Source organism: Diachasmimorpha longicaudata, chromosome 3 (assembly GCF_034640455.1).
Source record: "Diachasmimorpha longicaudata isolate KC_UGA_2023 chromosome 3, iyDiaLong2, whole genome shotgun sequence".
Taxonomy (NCBI): domain Eukaryota; kingdom Metazoa; phylum Arthropoda; class Insecta; order Hymenoptera; family Braconidae; genus Diachasmimorpha; species Diachasmimorpha longicaudata.
The window spans coordinates 3,737,894-3,763,934 of record NC_087227.1 but is presented as its reverse complement, the minus strand read 5'-3'; the positions used below and the strand labels follow the sequence as shown (position 1 = coordinate 3,763,934).

Below are 26,041 nucleotides of genomic sequence, written 5' to 3'. Positions count from 1 at the left end.
GGTATCTGTTTACTTTGTCCCTTGTTAAAATATTGTGTGTTGAATTGGCACCCCCAATACGGTTAATTGAAAAATTTAATTTCTATAAAAAATTTGATGAGGCAAATAATAGCAATTGATAGCAAATGATGCCCTACAATGTTCTCATAGGATGATTAATCTAGGGTTCAGACTGTCGCTTATAATAGTGTGCCTATTTCATTCGTTCGTTAGGTAATTATCAAGCAAAGGGCCCAATTAATATAAATAAGTCACCTATTAAAGCGTAAAAAATATTATGAAATTTAAAATTGCGTCAATATCACCGTTCTTCGTGTGATTCACGTGCTATTCGTTCTGTTTTATAATCAATTTCTTTAACCCACTCATAAAATTGTTTCAATTATCGGATACGCCGTTTTCGTACAGTACAAAAATTCCAAAAAAAACTGGCAAAAGAGTTTTCGGCGTTTCCCTGGTTTCAAAGCCATTTCACACAATTTTAACACAGAATTAATAATAGGTATCCGCAATAAGATCCGCCAAAATCATACCAATTTTCTATTCAACGTTCGTTAATAAAACTTGCACACTCATTAAATTTTAACACAATAATGCAACCCGAAAATCCTCTTCATCAGTGCTAAAGCCTTCTCATGACCTATCCATTACCCTAACATAGAACACCTCAACAGAAGTAAAGTTCTAAAATAACATATACTACTTTTAGAATAGGATATAGTTTACTTTTAAAATAGTATATACTACTCATGACATTTGAATGTTGAACAATTAATTCTTAGGAATTAACTAAATGAATTTATTCTTCATTATCTTTTTATTCTTCATCTCATGAAGCATCGGGGCAAGGCAGGTTCAACACGAGGGAACCTCATTGCAAATAATCTGTCACTTCCAGTCATTTTTTTTTTTCAACTCAATACGTGCCCTTCCATCCGAGTGATTCCTCCCTGTTTTTACCCCCCTCTACCGCTCCCATCCTTCCAAGAATCCAAGTAATTATTCCAGCTCGAAAATTTGAATTTAATATCTTTTTATTTAATTTTTTACAGTCTGGTAGTCTGAACAAGAAAGCATTGGGGTCAAAATTGGTGTTACATGAGGGGCAGAAGGGGGATAAGGGAGAGAGATAGCGTTTTCTCTCGAACGCGCGCGCACAAGTTCAGGTGACAGATGGCCGACAAAGTAGGAATTGTAGCCCATGGAATGTCAGCTGTTGCTACTGGAACCTCTTGTGTGTAACACCCAGCTGCTCTCAACATGTACTCGCTTCTCTATACGTTTTTTTACAAATTTTTTAAAACTATCTGTGGAATTTTTTGAGAGGCGATGGTGCACGAAATTTTAATGACTTCAGAAGAAGTCAATTCTATTTTACGATGTTTTTTTCTGTTTATTTAGAGGAAGAAATCTCTTTAACAGACGTCACATCGAACTACAAAATACATATTCAATTTTTTATAGTAAACTATAGGAGTATTTAGGTATATTCGGAGATTTATTTACAGGAAGAACTACTCTTACAAAAACGAATCGACGTAGAAGGTTCCATAGAGTTCCCATTCAGTTTACATAAACATTAGCAATGATTCCATAGGGAGAAAGAATAGACTGTTTTTTCATTAGGTGACGATCATTGTTTTGGTCTTCGTGGGCAGTCTTTAGTCTCTTACAGAGATTCATGGAATAGAGACGTTTCTTACTCGTGTCATTTTTTAAATAAAGAAATTGTTCTGTCGCAGAATTAATCTCTCTCACTACATTTATTTAATTTAAAAAATATACTATATTCACAATTCCCGGATACTAATAGTTGAAAATTTTCCTAGAATTTTAATTTCCATGAACAAATCGTTTTATTACGGATTTGGCTGAATTGCAGTAATTTCTGGTGCTTTTTTGTTATTAACGAACGAACTTTCCCCTTGAAAATCTTTCTCAAATGCGATTCTATTACCGTTGAAGTATTTTTCCCTCCAATCATTTGATTATGGTCGGACTTTTCCTAAATTTTAATCCCGACACTCAAAATAATTGTCCCATTTGAGTTGGTCCATAACCTTCAACACATAGACTGCTACACAAATCCGAACGATTGTAAAAATCTCTCCATGGTCCGCATTCTCTTATTAAACTTCAACATTTGTCACTTTTCTCTCTCTCGTATTTTTTGATCAGTCAAAGAATTTTCGGTTTTTTGTCGATTCAAAATTATCCACCTTTCGGTTACATTGGTGATCCATTTTTTTCTTATTGTTTATCATCCTTTTTAAATTTCAAACTTTTCAACATCATCATATAAACAAGGGTATGATCTATCAAATAAAGTGTTGATAATGAATTAAACGTTTTAACCATTAACAGACATTTTTCAATCACCTCCGCATTATCTTGACAGTGTGCGAGTGAATAGAAATTATAATAGTAAACCATTAACGAAGTGGTAAAACGAGGCAAGCGACTTTTGACTATTGATTAGTTTTTGATCAATAACTGTAAATTTACGAGCAATAGCAAAACTTTCCTCACAACTTTTTTTGTGGAACGAATTGAGTACTACAATAAATGTCATTAGAAATATTCCGTTATCTCTCTTCGATTCGGAGTTATTGCTGAAAAACTAGACTCAGAGATTGTCAACTTACCTCGGTTTGCCATTTCGTTACTGAAATCCACCCCATCTTATATTTAATTAAACCCCAGCTCCTAACAGTGCTATTTAGGGATTCAATCACTTCAAAACAATGTTGCAAGTTGGAAAAAAAATTTGTTCATCCTTCTAACATTTGCATTGGGAATGGCATTATTTAAAGGCCGAAACTACGAAAAATTCTCGTAAAAGTTCTTCATTCTTTAATGGCTCGAAAGACACAACCTCCCATCACCAATTCCTTAGAGGGACTAACATAAGTAACAAAAAGGTACACCACCCTGGACCTCACATGATGTCGCCATAAGGGGTCGTATTCATTCGAGTCTGTTTAGGCTAATGACCCTAATCTACAATAACAATCCATGCGTTTGTAATAAATAATCTGTTTAATCAGTTCGCTAAATGGCATCCTCACTGTAAAATCTCCATCGCGGATGAAATTTCAAAATTTCATTTTAAAAATTAGCCAATATCTCGAAAACTATCGCTCTTATCACGAAATGTTAAACGAATTTTTCCACAATCATTAAAACTGTGTACAGAAAATGGTTCATGTTCTGTCTTCAAAAACTGCGTTTTTCTCTAGAACGAAAGTCTTTTAGTCTTCATGTGCTTTTCACTGCCCCATTAATGCGCTATAATTCTAAATTATCGGTACTCACGGATGTCGTTCTGGCAGTGCTAGTGGTTTTCCTCACGATTTCCACTCCGAATTTACCGCTACAACCTCTCCTCTGCAACAAAAACCAGAATAAATAATTAACGAGACAATCAGAGACCTCCAAAAAGCTGTACTCAAGAGGAAAACATCAGAATATGATGAAAATTTTTTGGGTCAGGTACGTGTTGGATCACTGATAGACACCATTACCTTCGAGCACATCATTCGTATGTTGAAACGTCTCATGAAGAGCATGCAGAAACAGATGTTGCGCTGCTTATATCCAATGAACGTTCCAAACAGCTGAATATCTCTTATCTAATTGCAAGAATGACCTCGAGAAAGAAAAGAGAAAAAGGAAAGGACTTGATTAAGTGCCTTCTCCACATTCGTGCAGTCACAATGGTACCGACAATTTCCGCCGAATTAACTCGAATTTACAGAAAAAACAGGCGGAGAATTATAAATTACAATCATCACCACATAGTGAATATATTTTGTTAATAATATCCCCATTTGTTTCAGAGTTGATGGTATGTTCGTGGCCATATTTTTGCAATTGAATTTATTCGTTCGACTGGCCCTCAGAATTATCATTGCCTTGACATTGACCACCAATGTTATGTTAAGACAGGAATTCGGAAATTTCCGAAATGACGAATACAGGTCTTCTAGTTTGAAGGAAGAATTATGACAAAAAAAATATTTTGCGCATCTTAAAATTAGCAGTTTTCATGTAGATAATTTTAACTCCACTTCTCGTATGTATGCAAGTATGAATTGCCGATCATTAACACCAGGGTCCAGCTTGGTTGACTCTAAACTGTCAAGTCTGGCATTTCCCAGCATGGGTCTGGCTTCGACCGATGGTGATGTCAATCTAGGGCCAACGTTATTCTTGGACTGTTGGACTCTTTCTAGCGTGGCTCTGGCTTCAGTCAATGGTCATATCAATGGAGTCATCAAATTATGGAAAATTGCAATTAATCATTGTTTTATGTTAATGGTTGATTAATTAAATAAATGTTCCCTGCACGATTTAATGTATGCAATACGAGATTTTTTATACATTATGTTGGCGTATTTGATAGGTGATTTTTTCAACCATTTTATAAATGGAAAATGTAATAAATATTTATTACTTTTGAGTTCCAGACTATTCGATTCCAAAGCCTGGTTAATATCAGACTTTGGTTTAGATTAAGTTGGATCAGGCCTACTTTATACTGGTGGGGCTAGGTTGGGCCTCACCCTTGGACTAAGCTGAACTTACCAAGCTTGGTCCAATGTTTCACTGCCAGCATAGAAACCAATTGTTAATTCCTACTCGAGGTGTAAAACATTGGCATCACTTTGAAAAAATTCTTCTTTTGAATGTGATGCAGGACTTGAATAAATGTATTTTGCATTTTGTTCCATAGTTTTGTTTATCTGTCTAGAGGAAATCGCGATCGTAAACCGATAATTTGGAATTTCCTGGTGAATATGAAAGAGAAATGAGGTAAATGTGAGTGAAACCCCTCCGTCTGTATCAATTTTGTATCTCATCATATAAACGAAGAGATAGATTTTCCTGAAGGGGCACCGCCGGATATTCATTTCCACTTTCCCTATGAGTATTTGCGACCCTGATTGGATGAACTCCCTTCCGAGTAGATTTTAATGTTTCGTTGTATTTGACGTCTTTCGTCTTTCGATTCAATGGCGAAATTGGATTTGAATGTTTAATCTTCCAATTTTTTATACCTACATTTATATTTAAAAAGTTAACTGAATCTATATTACAACTATTACTATTTCAATAAAATCTCCTCATCATGCGTCTGTGATTTATGAGCAAAACAGTTGGTGGGAATGAAATGCGACAATTGAGAATTCGCAAATTAAAAACTAATTTTCAATTTGAAAGTCAAATATTTGAGTACTATCTCGCACAGGTAAATTCATAAAAATCATCCGAAAACCACTGAAAAATCATTCTATTGAGAGAAAAATATCATTTTACCAATCATATTTGTTTTAGACAAACAAAGCCCGAAATTGCGGTCAAAAATCCGCTATAAATTCTTGTCAAAAGAATATTTAATTGGCAAAATTATATTTTTCGCTTAGTGCATCTGAAAGAATTGAGCCATCCAATAGAGTTATCTGCACCGATGAAGGAAAAACCACTATAAAAAGTCTCAAAAATCCCCACAGCACACAGAGAAAAATTTTTCGTAAAAATTACCCTATCAGATGAAAGTGTGTTATGCGTCATGGACTACCTTGTTTATAACCAGAATTTTAGCAACAATCAAAACCGCGGGGGGGGGGAGACCCAGTAATCAGGCGGTACCTCCTTTTCGTGCGCAAAGCACTTTTATCATAAAATTTATCACTAATGATAATAATAATGATAAATAAGGAAATCGAATTTGCACTTTATTGATGTGCGGTGAATTCTAACTCATCAAGAACTTCACGATCGACGATGGTCAAAATTTATTCAAGGTTAGAGAAAGTTTATCGCGATAAAAATGAAAATTCCTTTACCGGTAGAGTAAAATAACTGTACCGATCAAATAGAATTTTTAATTAATTTGAGATAGAAGCAAGGTAATGATGGTCATGATGATAAAATTCCAAATTTCATATGAGGACGTCGTGAATTTACATGAAAAAACGCCTGAAATTCCTCCCAGATGAATCGTCACTCCCCCAAAATCATAAAAAACTCATAAACATCACGCGTTCCTGTGAATCAAAAATTATCCTTCGAACATAATTTGTAAAAGCGGAAGTGGTCAGCAACGTTATGCTTAGGTGAATCTGCAATTAAGTTGGTGGCACAGGTAAAGAGAAAGAAGAGCACATTAACTCCATCTCCCTCTATCCCACAAAACGCTCCGGGAGTATAGTCCCTTTAATTCAAAGGAATTCCCCGACGCTGGGAATTTCGTCACGGCTCTCCGAGCCATCAATTTATTTTCAACGTGCGAAAGCATCCGCCCTGAGGGTTGAAAATACCCACTACCACTCCTTATCCCCTTCCAACCCCCTCCCTCTAACCGCCATCGAAAATGTACGAGAATAATCGTGTAATATGCTTTAAACTCAGCAGAATAGTTTTGACGTAGATTTCAAACTAAAATCATACGATTTAGATTGTTTCCATGAGAGTTGAGGCGATAATTGGATCGGGATTAAATCTTCAATTCCTTATATATGATCGAAAGGGAATTAATCCGCTGGAGGTAGTAATCCTCCACCTGGTTAAATAATTTGAGGAAAGTTAACCCCTGTCTAGTTAATTAATATTTCAATTGAGAAGGTGAAAATTTTTTTCATTCTAAAATTTAATGGGTAGCTGATGATTTGGGGATGATCATATATTGTTTGGAAAATTTCTGATTTGAAAATAAATATGACAAGCGATTTGGTCCCCAAAAATTCTGAGATAATTTGGAGAGGAAATTTCTTCGATGATCTCGACAGCTGATTCCGGCGGTGGAGAAAAACTTTCCCCAGTTATTTATTGGGATTATTTTCCACTCTGTGATGACAATACATGATTTTGTGATTTTTGAAAATATCGTCGAAAACTGGATCTCAGGCGTTATTTAATACAAAATATAAACTCATCTAAAAGTTCCTGAAATTCAATCTGAAACTTTGATTTTCCGTTGTGGAATATAGAGCTGGATTTTATTCATCAACGTAGAACGATAATTTTATACAAAGACGGACTTTACGTACTAACTAACCCTCCGGGTTGACGCGTCAAATTTCATTAGCCTTTTTGCACTCACTGGGGGGTGGGCTTTAATCAATCTCGAGTGAATTTGCATCGCGAATGAATGAGGTGAAAACAATTTAATTGTAGATGATTCAAAGGGGCTCATAAAAATCAACGGACCCACCTCTTTGTAAGTTTAAATTCGTTTTAAACTTGAGATAGTATTTTTACATCACTCCGCGCAATAAATGGCAAATTACACACGCTGACCCGTGCGTGATTTGCCTTTTTCACACGTCCTAATCGGAAATTTTGTGCGAAATACGTGTGAGATAGACTTGCAAGAGTTGTGTGATTATGGAACTCGCCTGCAACTAACACTCCTCCAATCCTCACACTCGTTCGAAAACCTTTACCTCATTTGTTGCTTGATAACTATTGCATTTCTGCCGACCTTTATACTCTTTTTCGGAAGTTTTATGATAGAAATATTCAGAGCAGGTTGGAGAGCTCAATTTCTGGGGACGGAGATAAATCTCAATGTACGAATGACAATTTTAAAAATGAACTCTGTAAAATTAAGTTTTATCATGGCCATCCATAAAGACTATGTTTTGATGCAAGTGCGACGGGGTCGTAACGAATATGAAGTTGAGCCGAGTGATAGATATAAATATTTCTACAGAATATTTATCTTTTTTAGAGAGGTCTTTATTCTTTCAAAATCGTGTTTATTTCCTCGGGACATTTCGAGAAGGGGCTAAGGTTCATGCAGGGAAATGAATAAATAATTAAATCAATGATACTTAATACTTGTTTTAAACATAATGTATGTACTTAAACTAAGCACAACAAATATACTGGAAATAAGTAAAAAATATATTGTGTTTATTTTAAGCATATTGGATTTTCAATAGTTAAATCCACAACCACTTGATATTTCCACCATTTGATTATTAACTATGAATAGATTAACTAACACAGGAACGTTTATCATTAATATGTGCACTCAGTCTCCTATAAATGGCGGAAGAATTTGCAATAGAATAACACAAAGAAGTTTACCGTGAAGAACTTTCAGCAATGGCTTCATGTGCTATAATGTTAACAATTCAGTAGAGCTCTAGCATTTTTTATATGTTCACTGATCGCCGATTCACCTTACTTTTGGCAATTCAAAAATAACTTTGCCCCGTCAATTTCTAACTATTGGATTCCTAATTATGACGAATCTTTCATCAAATTCACGTATCTATCAAACAAACTCGAGTGACAATGTGGAGGCATTCAAAATAATATCAGGGCCGTACGACGTAACGAGGAGTTAGGATCCCTCTGGTCATCTCATGAAGGAATCAAAGAAGATACAGCAATCTTGGGGTCGTTTCTAAAGCATTGACAATACATGTTGAAGATAAATGCTTTGGAACTCAACCGTAATAATACCGACAATAAATTAATAGATAATATATTAATGTATGTAAATTGAATCAATTTACAGAAGATAATAGATCTGGGGAAAAATGTTTTTTTTTCAATATTGTCATTAAAGATCGAATAGACTTCGATTGAGTATAAAAAAAAATTTAAATAAGGATATTATTATACTGAATTCAAGTATATTTTTTCTGTGAATCATTCCAGGGTGCCCCCCAAGGTTCATAAATTATGTACCTCAATGTATCCAATTAAATTCTACTAAAATGCTTCAAGGAGTTATCAATGATAATGAATTATTGGGCAATTATCGGGTAATTCGAAGGGTTCATAGAGGATTGTCGGTCAAGCTGCGATCAAGGCTGGAAATTCCATCTTGAACACTTGGCGAGTTGTCGAACTTCATCCAAACTTGGTTCAACCTTGAGAATCTAGGCTCGATGTACTTTGATCAATTCTCAATCAATCCAGCTAATTTTCATTCCATCGTCCAGTCGCATCTGGCCAATTAGGTTCGACGTATCTCATAGTATTATAGACGATAATTGCGACCTCAATTAAACTCCACTAATGATTCTGGATTTTTCCTCAATTTCAGCCAGGAGAATTCCAATGACTTTTTTATTGTTCATATTGAAGGAGTTCTGAAGACTATTCTGGCTTGGATACCATTTTATTTAACATGTTTATCCATTAAAAATGTTCGTGCACTAACGTTTTGAAGTTAAATAATAACTTCAGTTATTTTTCAATTAAAATTCTCAGTGAATTCATGCAAGATTTAACGAGACATATGATAACTGCCACAGATTTCCCCTTTGGCTTGTGCAGCCTCTGGGCTCGGGCATAATCATCTCTACACATGTTATATAATACACTATTGTGTTAGTGATGTTACGTTCAGTGAGCGCTGAACTGTGTCATTTTTCATCCACAAGCAATCGAAAAGTCTTTTACATGACCACGTGCTGTAGAAAATAATATTCATGCGACGTAGATTTTTTAAATTGTGTGATATGAAAAATCGTCTGCGGGTCATTTTTCAACCTTCAAACTGCCCTAAAACTTTTTACCGCACTCGAAAGTGGTGGTTAGAACAAAAATTCTTGTAGTGGTCTTGGATCAATAAAACTAATTATTATTTGGTTCATTTTTTATTTATTGAAGCATATTGAAACCTATAGATTTATGAAGCTACCAATATTTATGTGCAGAAATAATAAACATTATAAAATTTGATTTTTCTTGATATGGTTAACCAGACCAACATTGGGCCCCAATCGGATGTTGCTCCGGTAACTCTAACAATAAAACCACAATAAATAAAACCTCGTCGGGTTTCGATCGGGAAAGCTCGCGTGATGGCCCTACAGACAAGTGCCGCTGAGATCGAGCCCCTGTCGGGTTTAAATCGGCAATAGCCCGATGATCAGGTCGGGTTAACCACAAGGGGACCCCACTTCAACTCAATGAAAATTTTACCCTCATTTATATAATATTTTTTAAAGAAATTTATCGGTCATTATTATACCTTTTTTATTCAGATCTTTCAAAGATGGTTGACTGTGGTATGGAATCAAAATAATTAGTGGGAAGAATCCTGTTTTACCAGCCGTAGGATCATTGACAAGCTTTAAGGTGGTCAGCCTGTCTTTGGGATCATGGCAACATCGTGTTCAACTCGCTCTTATCGTAATCCATCTCTATCAATGCAATCGATCAATAAATCGCATGAAAATTCAGACGGACGTGATGAAATTGATTCTTAAGATTTTCCCATCACAACAACTAGCACTGAAAAGTTCTCGTAATGGAATCAATTACTTCGCACATTATTATAAAAAAAGCAAAAAACTTTGGTGCTATCGACATTTTAAATTTATGAGAAAAACTATGATTTGAGTGAACAGGATCAGGGCGGATCATTACAGTTTAACAAGTTCATTGAAAAGGATTGGCTATGTTGAATCCGTTGCTTGCAAATGCGATGAACCATTTGAAGATTTAAATCATGTGCTCTGGCACTATCCGCTTTACGAACAGTATCATCAAGAACATATTAATGGACTGCAAAGTGAACATCATTTTCCACTTTATGAAATTCGCTATTTTGTGAAAACTTTAAGGATGAAGATTATTGTGTTAATTGACTCGTTTCTCACCTCGTGTGAATTAGGTATTCAGGGATATTGAAGACTAGTCTAGTGAATATTGAAGAAGTAAAAAAGCAATTTATGTATATTTTTGTTGAAACAAAAAAGCTTTTTTTGCAGCAGAATAAACCAATACGCTTGGGTGCAAATATATATTTTTTAAAATTAGCACTAAACAAAATTTATTGTTCTGTAAAAAATTTTCTCAAATTCCCAGAAATTTTAACAGAAATGGGGGAAAATGATAGGTTAGCAGCATAAGAGTCGGTCACAACCAGAGGATTCTCATTGTTTTTTGTGCTCACACTAGGATTTTTATGAACAATTACTCTTCGTGTGGACTATTCGGTTACAACCATTGACTTTTCGTTTATTGGTAAAAGAAAAGACACTTTTCGACACGGGCTGACCGTAGCAGCAGTAAGAAAAATAAAATTTTCATCACTCTGTCCATAAAATAAAATGCAATCGACCTCATTTGGTCAGCAAACGTCAAACTTATCCGAACAGGTCTTCCGTCCTCGTAACAAAAAAAAACATTTTTTATACGGCCGGAAGTAAAGACTGCAGTTCAAGGCAAATTCTAGAAATCTTTAGAAGAGGCTACACGATTGTCTTCTTGTAGATAGGGACAAATCCCAATCCATGAATCAGACCATCAGACATGGAGTCTGTAAAATAGAATGGCCACATCCGTCTCTCCATAAAGTTAGATTTGACGGACACCATCTTGTGCTCCAAGTACTGTTATAAAGCCACATTTGTCAGGCGGTATTTTTATCGCTCTTGTAACGTCATAGACCATTACGAATGTAAGCAAAAGAATAAAATTTCTCCAACGTCATCCAGAAAATTGAATGTTACTGATGTAGTCTGTAAAGTGATATTTTTCCAACTGCTACATGTAATGTGAAATTTTATGTGTGACATTTGCAAACTAAAATGGGAAGAACGCAGTGCTGAAAATAGAATGTTACCTATATATTTTGTAACATAGTTTTAATATGATTTCTTCCCCACTGAATGAGAACAGGCAGGCGATCGATGCTCTTATTATTTTTTTCCTTCATTTCTACCAGTTGGATCGGTAATAGGCTTTTGAATGGATCCGCACCAATTCCATTTTGAAAATTAAAAGGCAGATATTCGCGACGTGAGTTAGTTGTGGTACTGACATTCGCCAGGGGATTCCGAAATATGTAATTAAACAATTAGTAACACGAACTTCAGCAAAAAAATAAATTTTGTAACTAGCACCCGCCAGACTGCGTCCATCTGACGTCTGGTGTTTTCATATTATGAAAGATGAAAGGTATGATGAATTCCAATTTTTCATGAAATTAGTGAGTATAGAATACTGAAAATATTTTAAAAAATGGAAAAATGGCAATATTTTGCGATTTTTGTGTCAACGAGTGTACATATTTTCATAGGCTTGGATGGTACCCACTGAGGCGAGTATTCTGCAAAAAAATCGAAATCCTTGTAGGAGTTTTTGAGAAAAAACAAAGTTTACAAAAGTTGCTATGTCAGAAACTACCTGTCCGATCGAGCTGAAACGACGCATCAAAGTAAACGTTAATGATAGCTATCATTAGTTCAAAATTAACCATGTTAACGACAAATTTTACCGTATTTTGTTACAATTTTCTCAAAATTAAATTTCGAAATTGCGAGTTTTCCAGTATTTACACATAAACGTAGTATAATAAAGAACAGCGTTGTTTCGTAGTTTATAACATTCTAGATAACTTACAATTGAAATTTGAGCATCGAAAAATGGGTTAAATACTGCGCTTCCATTCCGAAGGAAAACGGCTAAACGCGTTTCAATTGCAAAATTTAGGAATACTCACTTAGCAGGCTATTAAATAAGGTCATTCTCGGACCGTTTCTACCAGAAAACTCACAAAATTGTAATTAACAAAAAGCAATTCCTTGTTACTCAGATTTTCTCTTTTTTTTTAACACTCGTGTAAAAGACTTGAAACAATGTGGCAACAGTGGAAACGCCACTCGGACGCTTGGGTCAACACACTCTCAATGTGGAACAGGGGCAATTAGTTGAAAACGAGAAAGATGCGGGTGAGGTCGACAATGAAGAAAGTATTTTTTTTTCACGGAAAAAATTCACGAAGTTTTTTTCTCTTTGTTACTTTCTCCACAAAATTAACACCAAAATGAAAATAAAAAAGAGAAAATGTAGATTCTGAGATTAAAAATGGCCCAAATGTATACCAAAAGTATTCTTTGTTGGTGGTATGACGGTAAATAAAGAATTAAAAAAATGGAAGAACAAAACGGCTTATGGCCATTTTATCCAGCTGTTTATCGCATCCGACCCCAATCCCTGAGGGCACAAAATTGAAAGCTGCCAAAAAAATTAGGTGCGGGATATTCTAAGGAAATATTCCAAGAAATGCGTATCTGAAATTTACATTTTATGTATTTATTATTATGGAAAGTCCAAATAAATTATCATCGCTGGGCTCTGACGGATTAATATTTCTAATCTTTACAATTGGAATATGATGAACTAAAATACGATGGAAAATGTCTTACGTTTATTGTATTTAAATTTCTCCCGAATACCGCATAGCCAGGTGCCTATGCTTTACTCTCTTTCTGTCTCTCTCTCTCGCTCTTCTCCTTCCCAGTGGCGTTAAACGTTGAACGGTTTTCCCCCTCCATTGAGCGTTAAGTGTTTAACGCAGCCATTTCCGAAGACGCCTAAGAAGTTCCACTTCAAAAGACGGAACGAAGTATTGACATTTTTTGTCATCTATGTCAGGGGAATAGCAGAATATTGCTCTCTCCCTTGGGGGAATTATTTTATCAATATTATTCCAAAACAGGAGAAAACTCTCCGCCCATTCCTCTACATCCGCGACACGTGCAATTTCCCTCCTTTCATCCGAAAGAAATATATTCTCAGCCCCAAAATATTCGATATGAGAAATCTTCGGCTATTGTGTTTGTATTTGTTTTCACTTCTTTTTCCTTTCACTACACCGAGGGGAAGATGAGTCAATACCGAAAGCCATTCGACAAAAAAAAGTTGCGTGACTGTATGCAATCAAACAAAAAATACTGTTTCCCATTTACACTCAGGGATTTTACGACACCACGTACTGATGGCACCATATGGCCCGACTTTTTGTCGAGATGAGAAAAATTTCTCCACCTCGTGCACTCTGTTTTTTAAAATTGAATCATCGTGACCGGAACTCGAGCAATAAAAAAAATTATCAGAAGTATTATCAGATTTGTCATTTGTTTTGATATCCTTCCACTTTTCAGACAAACTGAACTCATATTTTAATGAGTGGAACTTACCAATTGTTTATTCAATACGCTGCTAGACCAATAATGCGCGAGCTTACGATTAATCGCCGGTGGAATAAATTTAATATCATAATTTCATTTTCCCGTGAAATGATTTCATTTTCCCGTGAAAATGAAATTATGATATAAAATTTTGAAAAATCTAGTAGACGAATTTAAATTTTGATAGTTAAAGTTTGATAGTTATTGTTAGTGTATCAACAATTAATTAAATTAATGGAAGTTCTTACTTTTGTTCAATCGTTGAATTTTGATTGGAGTTGATGCCAGCAGGCAGCCATCAATCTAATTTGAATCAGCTGTGCGTTAATTAACGTAAGACTGGTTATCTTTTGGGGGCACAGGCGCCGGGAGAAAGCACACCGTACACATACTCGGTGCCACCAGGCGGTATCATTTTACATCCCTATTTACATTTCACGTTTACCATTTATCGTTGTATTCAGTCTGTAATTAGTCGAGATGAAAGGAAACGTCACTTTTTTCCGACTAATTAATTAATTCATCGGAAACATTCATGCAAAAAATCGGTTTCCTAATTAACCTTGGATTCTAATTAAGCACCATTCATATCGAGTTGGGATCAATAACACCCCACCATATTAACGTAATTTTGTTTCGATGTTCAGAAAGTCTGCAAGAATCAATTTACTTCTGATAAATCGACAAAAAATTCTGGAGACTGGGAACTCACATGAAAAATCTTTTTCTGATTATTTAAACTATGGAAATTAGAAGCCAAGATTTATTTAGACCATTAATATAATGTTAAATGTTTACCTTATATTTTTTTCAATATTGGAATTACTTTTTTTTCGCAACGATTATTATTGTATTATATATAGATAACGGAAAATCAGCTTTGATCTCAACGAGGGAGAAAACTGACTCTTTACTACTTGAACAACTCGACAGTCTCTATAGGCCAAACGTGTTGAAATTAACTGAAAAAATATTATAAAATCGTTGTTTTTATACTAGTTTTTAAGGTTGTAAATATTGTAAATATTGATTGTAGTTGTGAACAAAGAACCTGGCTTTTAAAAAAACTGTACAATCTGAAGTAAACCTTTTCCTCAGACTGAACACAAACGTGAAGTGAGTCGAGTGATAAAAAACTGATTCAAACATTGTATATGATTCATCGTAAATTTCAGATGGAGAAGTTGAAAACTATGATCTAATGAAAATTGAAACAAATCTGCCAATTATTAGGCAATTTTTTAGTTTTTTTAGTTTACGATCTCGAAATTAACACCCATATTGTACATATGATTAGCTGACTATTCAATTTTTTCGAGATTTTATGACGATATCAAGAAATTCGCTACGGTTCTGCCTATTTTCTACGCGTCTGAGAGCATATCCCCGGAAAAATTAACCAATTGAGAAATTTTTTCTTCAAAATTTTCGTTTTTTCTCACCCATCATTCAGTCAGCATGGCTGTATATTTTTTGTTTTTTTTCCATGAGATTTCATCATAAAGAAGTAAAAATTACGATTTGGACCGACCTTTGATTAAAAAAAAAATTCCATAAGTTTTTGGTTTAAACCTCGTTGAGTTCACGCAGAAGCCCCATATATTTGAATAAAGAATAATATATACTCAAAGTAAGTACATTATTAGAATTGTTATGAGTACATGATTATACTTATTTTAAGTATAACGTATATATTTAAAACAAGCATAAAATAAACGTGATACCCACATTTTTCTTCCGTGAAAATTTCCTGAAATATTTTTCCTCTCGCGGCAAAAGACGAAAATTGGAAAACTGATTTCGTCTCATGCTCGAATTGTTCCAAAATTTTGATCGCGCGTGATATGGAATATGGAATAGACAAAAGAGAACGGATATTGGGGTGGGCAGGGGGTGAGTAGGATGGTTTTTGGTTATTTATATACTTGATGCGTCGTCTGGCTCGATGTCCCGCACCACTTCACTTCGATTCTCCTCTTTATTCGTCCCCCCCCAGCTCTTTCCTTTTTAACCCCTTCTGGGTTCATCGCGCTGTCACACACGATCCGGAAATTACCTGGTGCATTATCATGCATGGAGATGACGCCCTTTGACCCTTTTTTTTGTGCGTCTGACACACGGATGACTTTATTCCTGGTAATTCTGATTTTTCAATGGGTCTGTACGAAAGGGGGTTGTATTATTCCAACCTTGTGTCTTTTTTCATGAATTAAGAGATTAAAACGGCTTTACTAGTTTTTTGTGCAGGGAAATGTTTTTTCACTTTTGAAGTCAAACATCACAGATTTCATTTGATCCCCATTTGATCTTAAGCTTCAGGTATTTTACAGTGAGCTTGTTATTTAAACTTCAAAAAGCACTTTAACATTCTAAAAAAAGTTGACATTTCCTACATTGTCAATTAGTTTTATTGTTTGCAAAAATTCATAATACGTCAAATGATTAAATATCAGTCATTCGGAATGACGACTCATTTAATATTGTCCAGGTGAGAAATGACCATCCTGGCGAAGGAAACCAGGTAGATCCAGGATGGGAGGAGATCTAGCGTGGCAGCAATCTTGATTCCGTCGTAGAATTCTATATTGATCCAAATGAGCCGTATATGCTCCTTCGAATCTCAATCCAATCTTGAAAGAATTTTGTTCTTCCAGGCTGGAGGACCCAGGATAGAATGAAGCTTGATTTCATTGTCGAATCCAAGACTCATTCAAACTTACACGCTAATCTTTTAGTCAGCCCATATAATTATTAGGCTCATAGATAACTGTATACTCAATTGCATTCCACGAAAATGCTTCGAGGAGTGATCAATGATAATTAATTATCGAGAAATTATCGGGAAATTCGAAGGGCTGATTGAAGATTATCGGTCAAGCCTTGATCGAGACTGGGAATTCCAGCTTGGATACTTAGTGAATTTCCGAAGTTCATCCAAGCTTGGTTCAACCTTGAAAACCTAGGTTCCATCCACCTTGGTCAATGCTCAAGCAAGTTTAATTCAATCTTCATTTCATCGTTCATTCGCACCTTTGGGTGAGATCCGTACACTTCAGTCACGTTTCATTGCCCAATGTAATAATTCGTTGAAAAATGTAATATGGATACCACTGATTATTCCCCGAATTCAAATGCCTGCTAATATACGGAGAGAAATATTCCATACAAGTTATGTATATATACCGTAATCCTGGAGTGAAAAGATGTCCCGAGTGCTCTGAGTGTTTCCTAATTTTTATCTAAATTTTCTGTGAAAAATTACGATATCATTACAGAATTATTGAACTTGTCAAATGGTTTTTATTGAACTTTTCGCTCTGTCCATTGTTCGAAATTTGAATTTGGGGAATAATTCATCGGGTACCCCAAGTGTTTGAAAATTAATCGGATACTTCCCTCAAGTTACCCTGCTTGACGGTATTTGCAATGTGGGAGAGAATCCCTCGCGCAAGCGCTGAGAGTTTCAACGTTACCAAACTGCACACACATATTGCTAAGTAACGTAACTATCGGGAAATAACCGATAATTTTCTAGCACTCGGGGTATTATAATTGAATATTTTTACTGTTCAAATGGCAGTCAATAGGATGGCACCATTCGACGTAGCGACTTGGTATTACAGTGATTACTTTTCCATAATTATCTCTCTTACCGATCTATTGAGCAGCAAAAGAGCTTCGCCTGATGGTACAATCCAATCAAACTAAATTTGAACGACAAAAATAATCGGAATATTTCCCTGCAGTTTCCCTGCATACAAATGAGCTTCTCACATTTTTAGAATTGGAAGAAAAATTATTTCCACTTCTGGCTCGTGATTTTTTCATCTGAAAGATACCTGCTATCGGGAAGTTAAAAATACGTATTTTTTTAGTAGTTCGGCAGGAGAAAATAGCGCTTGAAAATTGTACGGAACTGCTACGAAATTTCAATGAATTTTTCAACGCTCATAATTATTCAAAGAGTTCACTCAAGTTTATAACTCACATTGTCATTTCTGAGAGACAAGCAAATGACATAATTCGAACTCATTAGAGATTCCGTGGCAATGACTGAACTGGGGAAATATGGTATCGGAAAAACAACTACTTCTCTGAAGTAAATGGGCGACTGGTGACAATAGTATATTTCAGAGCGAGTGCCATATACGGAGAGAAAAATCTATGAATTTTTATAGTGTTATTCGGATAAAAATTGCTGTGCTGGCTGACAATCTCGGCGCCAACTGCAGGTCTAAGAAAAATTACTATGCCATCGACTAAAATTTCTGTACTGGCTTGGAAAAACTCCTATATCAACCTTTCAAAAATTTGGGATCTAATGGGCGACGGGAAGATGGATGCTAAATGGCTGATGCAACAGGTTCCATGACAGGATCCAATCTCGGCAATAATCAGGTGTATTCAGCGTCCATCGTTAATGAATCACAGCCAGTTAAGGAAAAATTGCTAAAATTGCAGTGCAGGAAAGTATTAAGAATGGCACAATAAAATAAATTGATTTCGATAGGAATTGTTAAAGGATTTGTATCAGTTTTGCACTAAAACTCAAACAACAAATGATACACCTTCAACTTTTAAAGTGCTGTTTCATAAATTTTACGAAGCAACATATGATTAATTACAAAATGTATTATATATTTGATGGTGTTAATAGGAATTTTTCCCCCTCTACCCGGCACAGTAATTTTTTGGGGATTATTCTCTCTCCTTATATTGCCTATAAAAATACCTATATTTTATACTTATTTTAAGTATATTTTATATTTTATTCAAGTATATTTTTTTTCCAAGCTTTGAATATTATGTTCTCCCTATGAAAGCCCAATCACATACATGAAGTTTATTACTTTCAGCGAAATCCTGTCAATATTTTGAAGTATAGAGCTGAAGTTCTGGACCAAGCCCCGAAATACTCTCAGGTGATCAAACTGACCATCCTTTGTCTTCATCAATATTGCACTCAAGGGTTTTCCGGGTTTAACACCTAACGAATTATCTTTCAACCGTATCATTTAAGGTAGCCCACCTTAAATCACCGAACATCATCTCGATAATGATCATGAGTACTAGTATCAGTAGTAATACTCTACTACCATTACATCAAAAATACTATATTGAACTTCATGTGACTCTTTACGATTAAAAAAGTGGCAGATCAAACTGATAAAAAATATCCCAAATTTATTTGTAAATATTTGAAAGGCTGGAATTTACAAATCTAAATGGAATTAGACCACAAGAGAAAAGTTGTAAACTAGATTGTATAACATTAATGATAGCCTAAATATCCCATTATGAGAGCTAAATGACTCTAAATTAATTTTTTTTAATACATTAAAAGTTTGATGAATGGAAAAAAAATTAATGTAATAAAATGAGAACAACAGTGGATTGTACCTGACAGAAGAAAATGATGCGCAAAAAACTATTCAGTGGTCGTTTGTTCATTCATTTATGTAAATAACTATAATGGCCACGGAGAAAAAACATTATTTGTGCCAAATATCCCTTTACTTCAGAGAAGTACTTTTTTTTAAAATTGTATTTCTTTGGTCTAATCATTCCCAATGGGAACCGAATTAGGCCTAAATTATGAGAATTTAATGCTCATAATAATCTAATACGTTATATTATTGTAGAGGATGAGTATTTTCTACGTGAACTTGAATCAACTCGGTTGATAATTATTTAGTTTTTCGAAAATTTCGGAAGAAAGAATCTTTCTTGAGAGAAAAATTCCCTTCAATTATTTAATGCTCAACATTATTACAGCAGTTCACTCAACCTTATAATTAACATAATCATATTCTAGAATAATATAGTTGACGAAATTCAAACCTTATCACCATTGACAGGGAATTACTCGACTTCAGAAATAAACCATTGAAAAAATGAAGACTTCCGTCAAGTAAGTGAGAATGTGAATATGAGACCGTTACTATTAGCGTATTTTCTTAACTATCGATCCAAAAAATAGTACAGATGTCCCATTGAAAAGAGTACAGACGATTTATATAGTGTAACTAAGGGAAATATCCAATTCAATGTCCCCCGCTCGAGATAATTATTAAAAATCATTTAGAGGTAATGGAGGGGGTTGTTGTGTCGTGTATAGATACCCGGTAGCGTTTGGCCTGAGGCGGTTAGGGATGGACATTCAGAGTCACAACCCTACCGAAGCCCTCGAAACCATCCTACCCAACCTATCCTACCCTGCCGGGCATTTCGACATAAAAATTACCAATAAATTCAGTCCAGCTGCTTGTGCATACGATTGTTTTTTCAACATTTTTTTTGCGCTCATCTCATGGAAAAAATGAAAAATGGATAGCACGATGGACATTAAACTTGACATTTTAAGAGGGTAAGGCGATGAGTTAATCAGTCGATGCATCTCTTGTGGTCCACTTTTAAATTCATTTTATTGGATTAAAAAAAATGTCAGTATTTAATCAACTTAATGTCTTTGCGATATGTGTAGCTAAATGGTTATAGGCGACGATCCTGAAAGTGCAAATATGAACTAGACGATGTGGGGCACCAACCCGAGATTCACTAACCATTATTGAATATTCGCTTCCACTAACATAGCTATTCCACTCTTCCAACTAAGCAGGAAATGGTATTTTATTGAATTAGCAATATTTGTAGTTCATTCAAACAAATTAGAAAGAAAAAGATTCAACTGAATTAATTTTCGAACATAAACCACATTCCTCTATCAGCGTCATTTTCCTTAACTTTTCATGAAATATTCTCATTTTTTCAATTAATATTTCTCTCTGTGCAGAATATCCTTTCAGAACCAAAAAACTGTCCATAATTTTCGCAATCGATTGAATCGTACCTGGGGTATTTATACACCGGACGTGCACTGGGGCTTCCAGTCGTCTTCAAATTTACGATGTCATGGCAATAAAAATAACCACATTTTTTCCGTGCGAAATCCCTCGGAACTAATTACAGATTAATAGTACAATTATCCCGATAATCTCATAAATAACAATTTTTAACTCTCCCAATGGCAACTTCAAACGGAAGGAAGTAATAATAATCCCTCCCCCCTTGCCAGCAAGAGGGTTGGGTATACACTAATAAATCATTTCTCGTGATAACGGCAGAAGCCAATTATTTCTCCCGTACTTGTCCCCCGCCTCTCCACCACTACTTCTCGCCATACAGTGCATCCATAATTGCGTGTAGCCGTGGTGTTATGGGCAAGAGAGGTAATTTATTGGGTCCAGAAGGAGGAGTCTGTGTCTTATCATTACTTCCAGTAAGAGCCAATTCGTGATGATAATAAAATCCAGGATAATGAAGTTATCGATTATCTCTATTTTCAATCTCTCCACTCGTCCATTGTTATCATTTTCGATATGACATTGGATAATTTTCAAATGTTCAATCATTTAAATTCTCATTAAGTTTTCAATTCTCCATTATCGATCGATTCATTATTGAGCTTTCCATATCTTCAAATTGGAATCAATTTTGATAGATAACTGAAGAAATGTCCGCCTCACAGCAAATAAATTAATGACAGAAAACTAGAATTTATGAATTAGCGCTGAAGTATTCATAACTTTTTGGATAACTAATGAACTATTATTAGAAACAAGGGGTGCAAGAGTCTATTGCGAATTCATTCAGTCCAATCCCCGCAAATCGATACCGCAAATGCCTCGATAATTAATGGCTAATTAAATTACACAAGAATTAAAAGTGCCCATTGAATCGTTGATTAGAGAATTAACAGCGAATTGACATGCTTGAATGGAATGGAATGAAAATTCAGTAAGGAGACACGGATTTCATGTCAGTTTAGGATCAGGAACGAATAAGATTAGTCTTAACAGTTATTAACGGATGAGGAGTTAAGCAGACCTTGAAAAGGCATTCCTTAATAAGCTAATCCTTTTTAAAAACTTGGTTGATTTCAGTACGTTCAAACTTACCATAATCCTATCTGCTACTGGTGAACACGGAACTGACCAGGCACTGAACGATCATTCCTCAATGAGTTGACCCCCTATGACAATTGGTTCGACAAATCTCCGTTTAAACATATCATAATTCTACCAACGACCGGTGGATAAGAAACTGATCAGACACTGAAAGGGCCTTCCTTAATAAGCTGACCCTTTCCGGAAACTGATCCACTTACTGTCCATCTAAGTTTACTCCACCGCTATCAGCAAGTACTGGATAAGGAACTGATTAGCCACTAAAACCGGATTCCTCAATAAGTTAGCCCCTTAGGAAAACCGATTCGGTATCTCTCCTTTCAAACATATCATAGTCACAGTCCTATCAGCGACTGGTGGATAAGCAACTGACCAGTCACTGAAAGGACATTCCCCAGTAAGTTGGCCCCCTACGAAAACTGATTTAAAAACTCTCTGTTCCAAAGCAGGATAACCCTATGAGCGACTAGTCCATAAGGAACTGATCAGGCAGTAGAAGGGCGTTAATAAGTATTCCTTGGGGTATTTCTTAATAAGTTGAACCCTTCGAACACTGATGTGCCAAAGGGTCTCTCAATTTTACCTCAATTCTATCTACGACTCATCGATAAGGAATTGATGAGGCACTGAAATGATATTTCTTAATAAGCGGAACCTTTACAAATGTTGATTCAGCTACTACCACTGGAAAAACACGATCCAGAGTACACGCCCTTTTCAAATTTTTTTCCACACTCATGTCCGTGTCCGTTGTGCGATAAGCTTAGATTCTTAGAGTGATTAACGTAAAAGTCTCTTCGAGATACAGCTTATATAGACGACTTAGGCCGCAAAAGCCACAATTACACGGTAGATTAATGGTACCGTATAGGACTTGGAATCTTAAGATCGTGTAAATGAAAATAATGGTGGCTTTTTCAAACAATTTCTTTCCCCTGGGATCTCATCAAATTTTGACACCCAACACCTGATCAGACTAGGATCAGGCTGCGATGAGGTCTCCTCATCCTTATTGGACTTAACAGCCTGATCCTATTCGAATGTAAAACAGCGTTACACCGCCCGTCAGGCGGTGTAACGATCCAGCAGTCTGATTAGTAACTCATTACAAGTCAGTTTTTCACGATCAGTCCCTAATGACCCACTTTATGGAATTTCCACTCGGACCCTTCAGTCGCTTTAGTCCCTTGTGACTAAAATGGGAAATGCAATCAATGCACTCGCGAATAGGTATAATTAAATCGTGAATTATATTAATGAGCTTGCCAATTAAATCGCGATCTGTAAATTAGTTAACCCATCGCTCCTAAGGTTGCGTAGACTGCGTCATCAACAAATCCTGGAAGCCGCGAATTCAACTTGATTAATCTACAAATTAATCGACCCTTCCAACCATTGCCATTGTGTGATTGGACTAGGTCATCGATAGAGTCGTTGGTAACCCGACACCACGAATACAATTGATCAACTCGCGAATTGAAGAGGTTAATCCATGAATTAATTAACCCTTTCATCAACCCCCTCGCGAAGGGAATTGACTCGGGCATCGGTAAAGTAGTACTTTATGACCCAAAATCGCGAACTGAATTGATCAAATCGCAAATTGAATTGATTAATCCACAAGTTTAATTGAGTAACCTGTTAATTAACCGACCTCACGCGGGCCCCTCGATCATGTGTCGATAAATCGTTGGTACAGGATTCGAATTTAACCGATATTTATCCATTTTTTAGTCTTTGGTAAAGAGTGCAGGCCATAAGAAGGAATAATAAAAATTACAATACTATTAATATAACTTGATAATAATTGTGGGAGCAACAATTCTTTGTAATACATAGAAAATACTATTTGACCCCTATTTTTTTTTGTTTCATCAATTTTTTTTTTCTTTTTTGCTTGTTTTGTCTGACAACCAAATTTACAATTTGTTTCACTATTGTTTCTTGTTTGTATGTGGTGAAAATATTGACATGCTTCATTTATGATTCCAACGCGCGGTAGAAATTCTCCTAGATGGTAACGGTCTGCACTAATATTATTGAACGTTGACAATCGCTTCTTTGGATGGTTTAAATTGTTTATACCGTAGGTATAGAGTTTGTCTGTAATATACCAATTCAAATTATTTAGCGCCTTTCTTCTTATTAATATTCATAGCTTATGCGACAGAGTCATATTCCTTCTACTAGAGATTTGGTTTTTTTTTTGAAGTGAAAACTTCTTATGGCGCGTTGGGCACTTTTGTGAGTGAGCATTTTCTCGTGAACTCGCGACAGATGAGATTTTACAGTGATGCCAAATGCGGGACCCATAATAATATTTATAATATTTACTCATTTAAATAAAACCACTTTCTTCGAATATAGTTTCTATATTATTATACTTCATGTCCATTCAAAAAGTGCCCACATTGCTTTGATAAACTTGATTTTTTCTGTACAATTTCTCATGTCGCGAGCGCACCTAAAAATGCTCTCCCAAAAAAGTGCCCAACGCGCCATAAGTTCAAGTTTTCACTTCTGCCTGCACTCCCGGAGTGCAACGAGTTTTTTTTTTACAAAATAGAATCTATAATCTGTATAGGAAATGAAGAATTCATTTGAAAAGTATTTTTCTGAATTTTCTCAAATCCCCATAACTATATATCGAAGTCAAAATAAAAAAAAAGTTCTCAAGTACAACAGCCCATTTTAGTCAACTTCAGAAAAAAATGGGATTAACATACGTGCAATATTTTAGTTATAATAAAATATCTCAATTAACAATCATGTATCAAAACTGTTCGTTAAGTGTAATTTACTTCTGAAATTTCCTATATCATAATTATCCCAATGATCCCCAACCTGAAGTCACCTCAATCACCAGCTCGGAAAAGCCCTCCGAAAAACATATCTCGTCGGTCGATTCATCACAATTATTTATCGCGTTATCACCCGAAAAACTTTTCACCCCAAACATTTATTTAAAATAACTCACGTACTAATTACTCCAAATGGATTGCCCGTGTTTCCCAGCCAAAATGTCCCCAGGGACTGTTTCTCCCCTCTCCTCTTCACCGCCACTACAACCACTCCTAAAAACCGAAATATTTGGCAAAGCAAAAATGGAAATTGTACTTTGGATGGAACAGTTACATAAATGGAATTACTCTAGAAAATCTGGGCATTTTTTCAATTACTACAGAAGGCTAAAAAATGTTGATAGAACTGGAACGATTCAATTACACCAAACGAGACTTCTTAGTTGATACCATGACGCATTAACTATTAATGAATCGCGGTAATAGTTAAGGAGCTCCGTTTGGTACAACTGAATCGTTCGATCAGTCGATACGGCATTGCCAGTCAAGTGAGTCTTTTTGAGGTTAGCGCAAACTATTAACATAACCAGACAAGATACAGAAATTCATTTTGAGTTTGAATAAGAACTTTGTATAAATTCAATAACATTTTTATTGCGTAATTTCACATTTTACTTCTTGGCCTCGTAAAAATTCAAATTCCAATGGGTGACGAGGAGATGGGCACTAAACATTGATGCAACACATCCCATGACAGAGTCCAACGTCGGCAATAATCGTTTATATTCGGCGCTTATCGTTAACCAATTACAAGGAGATAGCGAACAATTGCGACATAGTAAACAATGAAGGACGGCATAAGAGAATAATCTGACCTAGATGGGATTTTTCATTTAAATTCAAATAAAAAATGATAGACCTTGAAATTTTATAGTACTGCTTAGCAAATTGTACGAAGCTACATATCATGAATTATAAAATTTACGGTATTTGATAGGAATTGTTACGTCTGAGTAAAACATATTCTAGTATTCTAGCATTTTGCACCGCGATTCTAGTACCTGGCGCAGTACTTTTTCAGACTTTTCGCTCCACGTAACGGTCACGTTCGCATTGTATCTGTCATAAGTATAAGCAGATGAAATAAATGGATCCGTGAGGCAATACTCCATAAATTCTTTGAAGAGTAATCCAGGAATAAATTATAAAACTACGAATTCCACAGTTTTCCCTCCCTTTCAGTTCAGATTAGGAAATGCGAGGTCCGAGTCATTAGCCGGCTCATCACCGCTCGGCATAATGAAAAAAAAACACCCTTTACCTG

At 35.5% G+C, this 26,041-nt stretch overlaps 1 protein-coding gene across 2 annotated transcripts in view; it reads right to left on the bottom strand.

The window, feature by feature from the left end:
- Positions 1-26,041, bottom strand: part of LOC135160686 (slit homolog 2 protein-like) — a 238,667-nt gene that overhangs the window by 105,504 nt on the left and 107,122 nt on the right. For both annotated transcript variants that reach the window (XM_064117505.1, XM_064117506.1), the window contains exon 4: positions 3,316-3,387. In XM_064117505.1, coding sequence (XP_063973575.1) covers positions 3,316-3,387 — 72 coding nt within the window. The remainder of the gene's footprint in view (positions 1-3,315; positions 3,388-26,041) is intronic.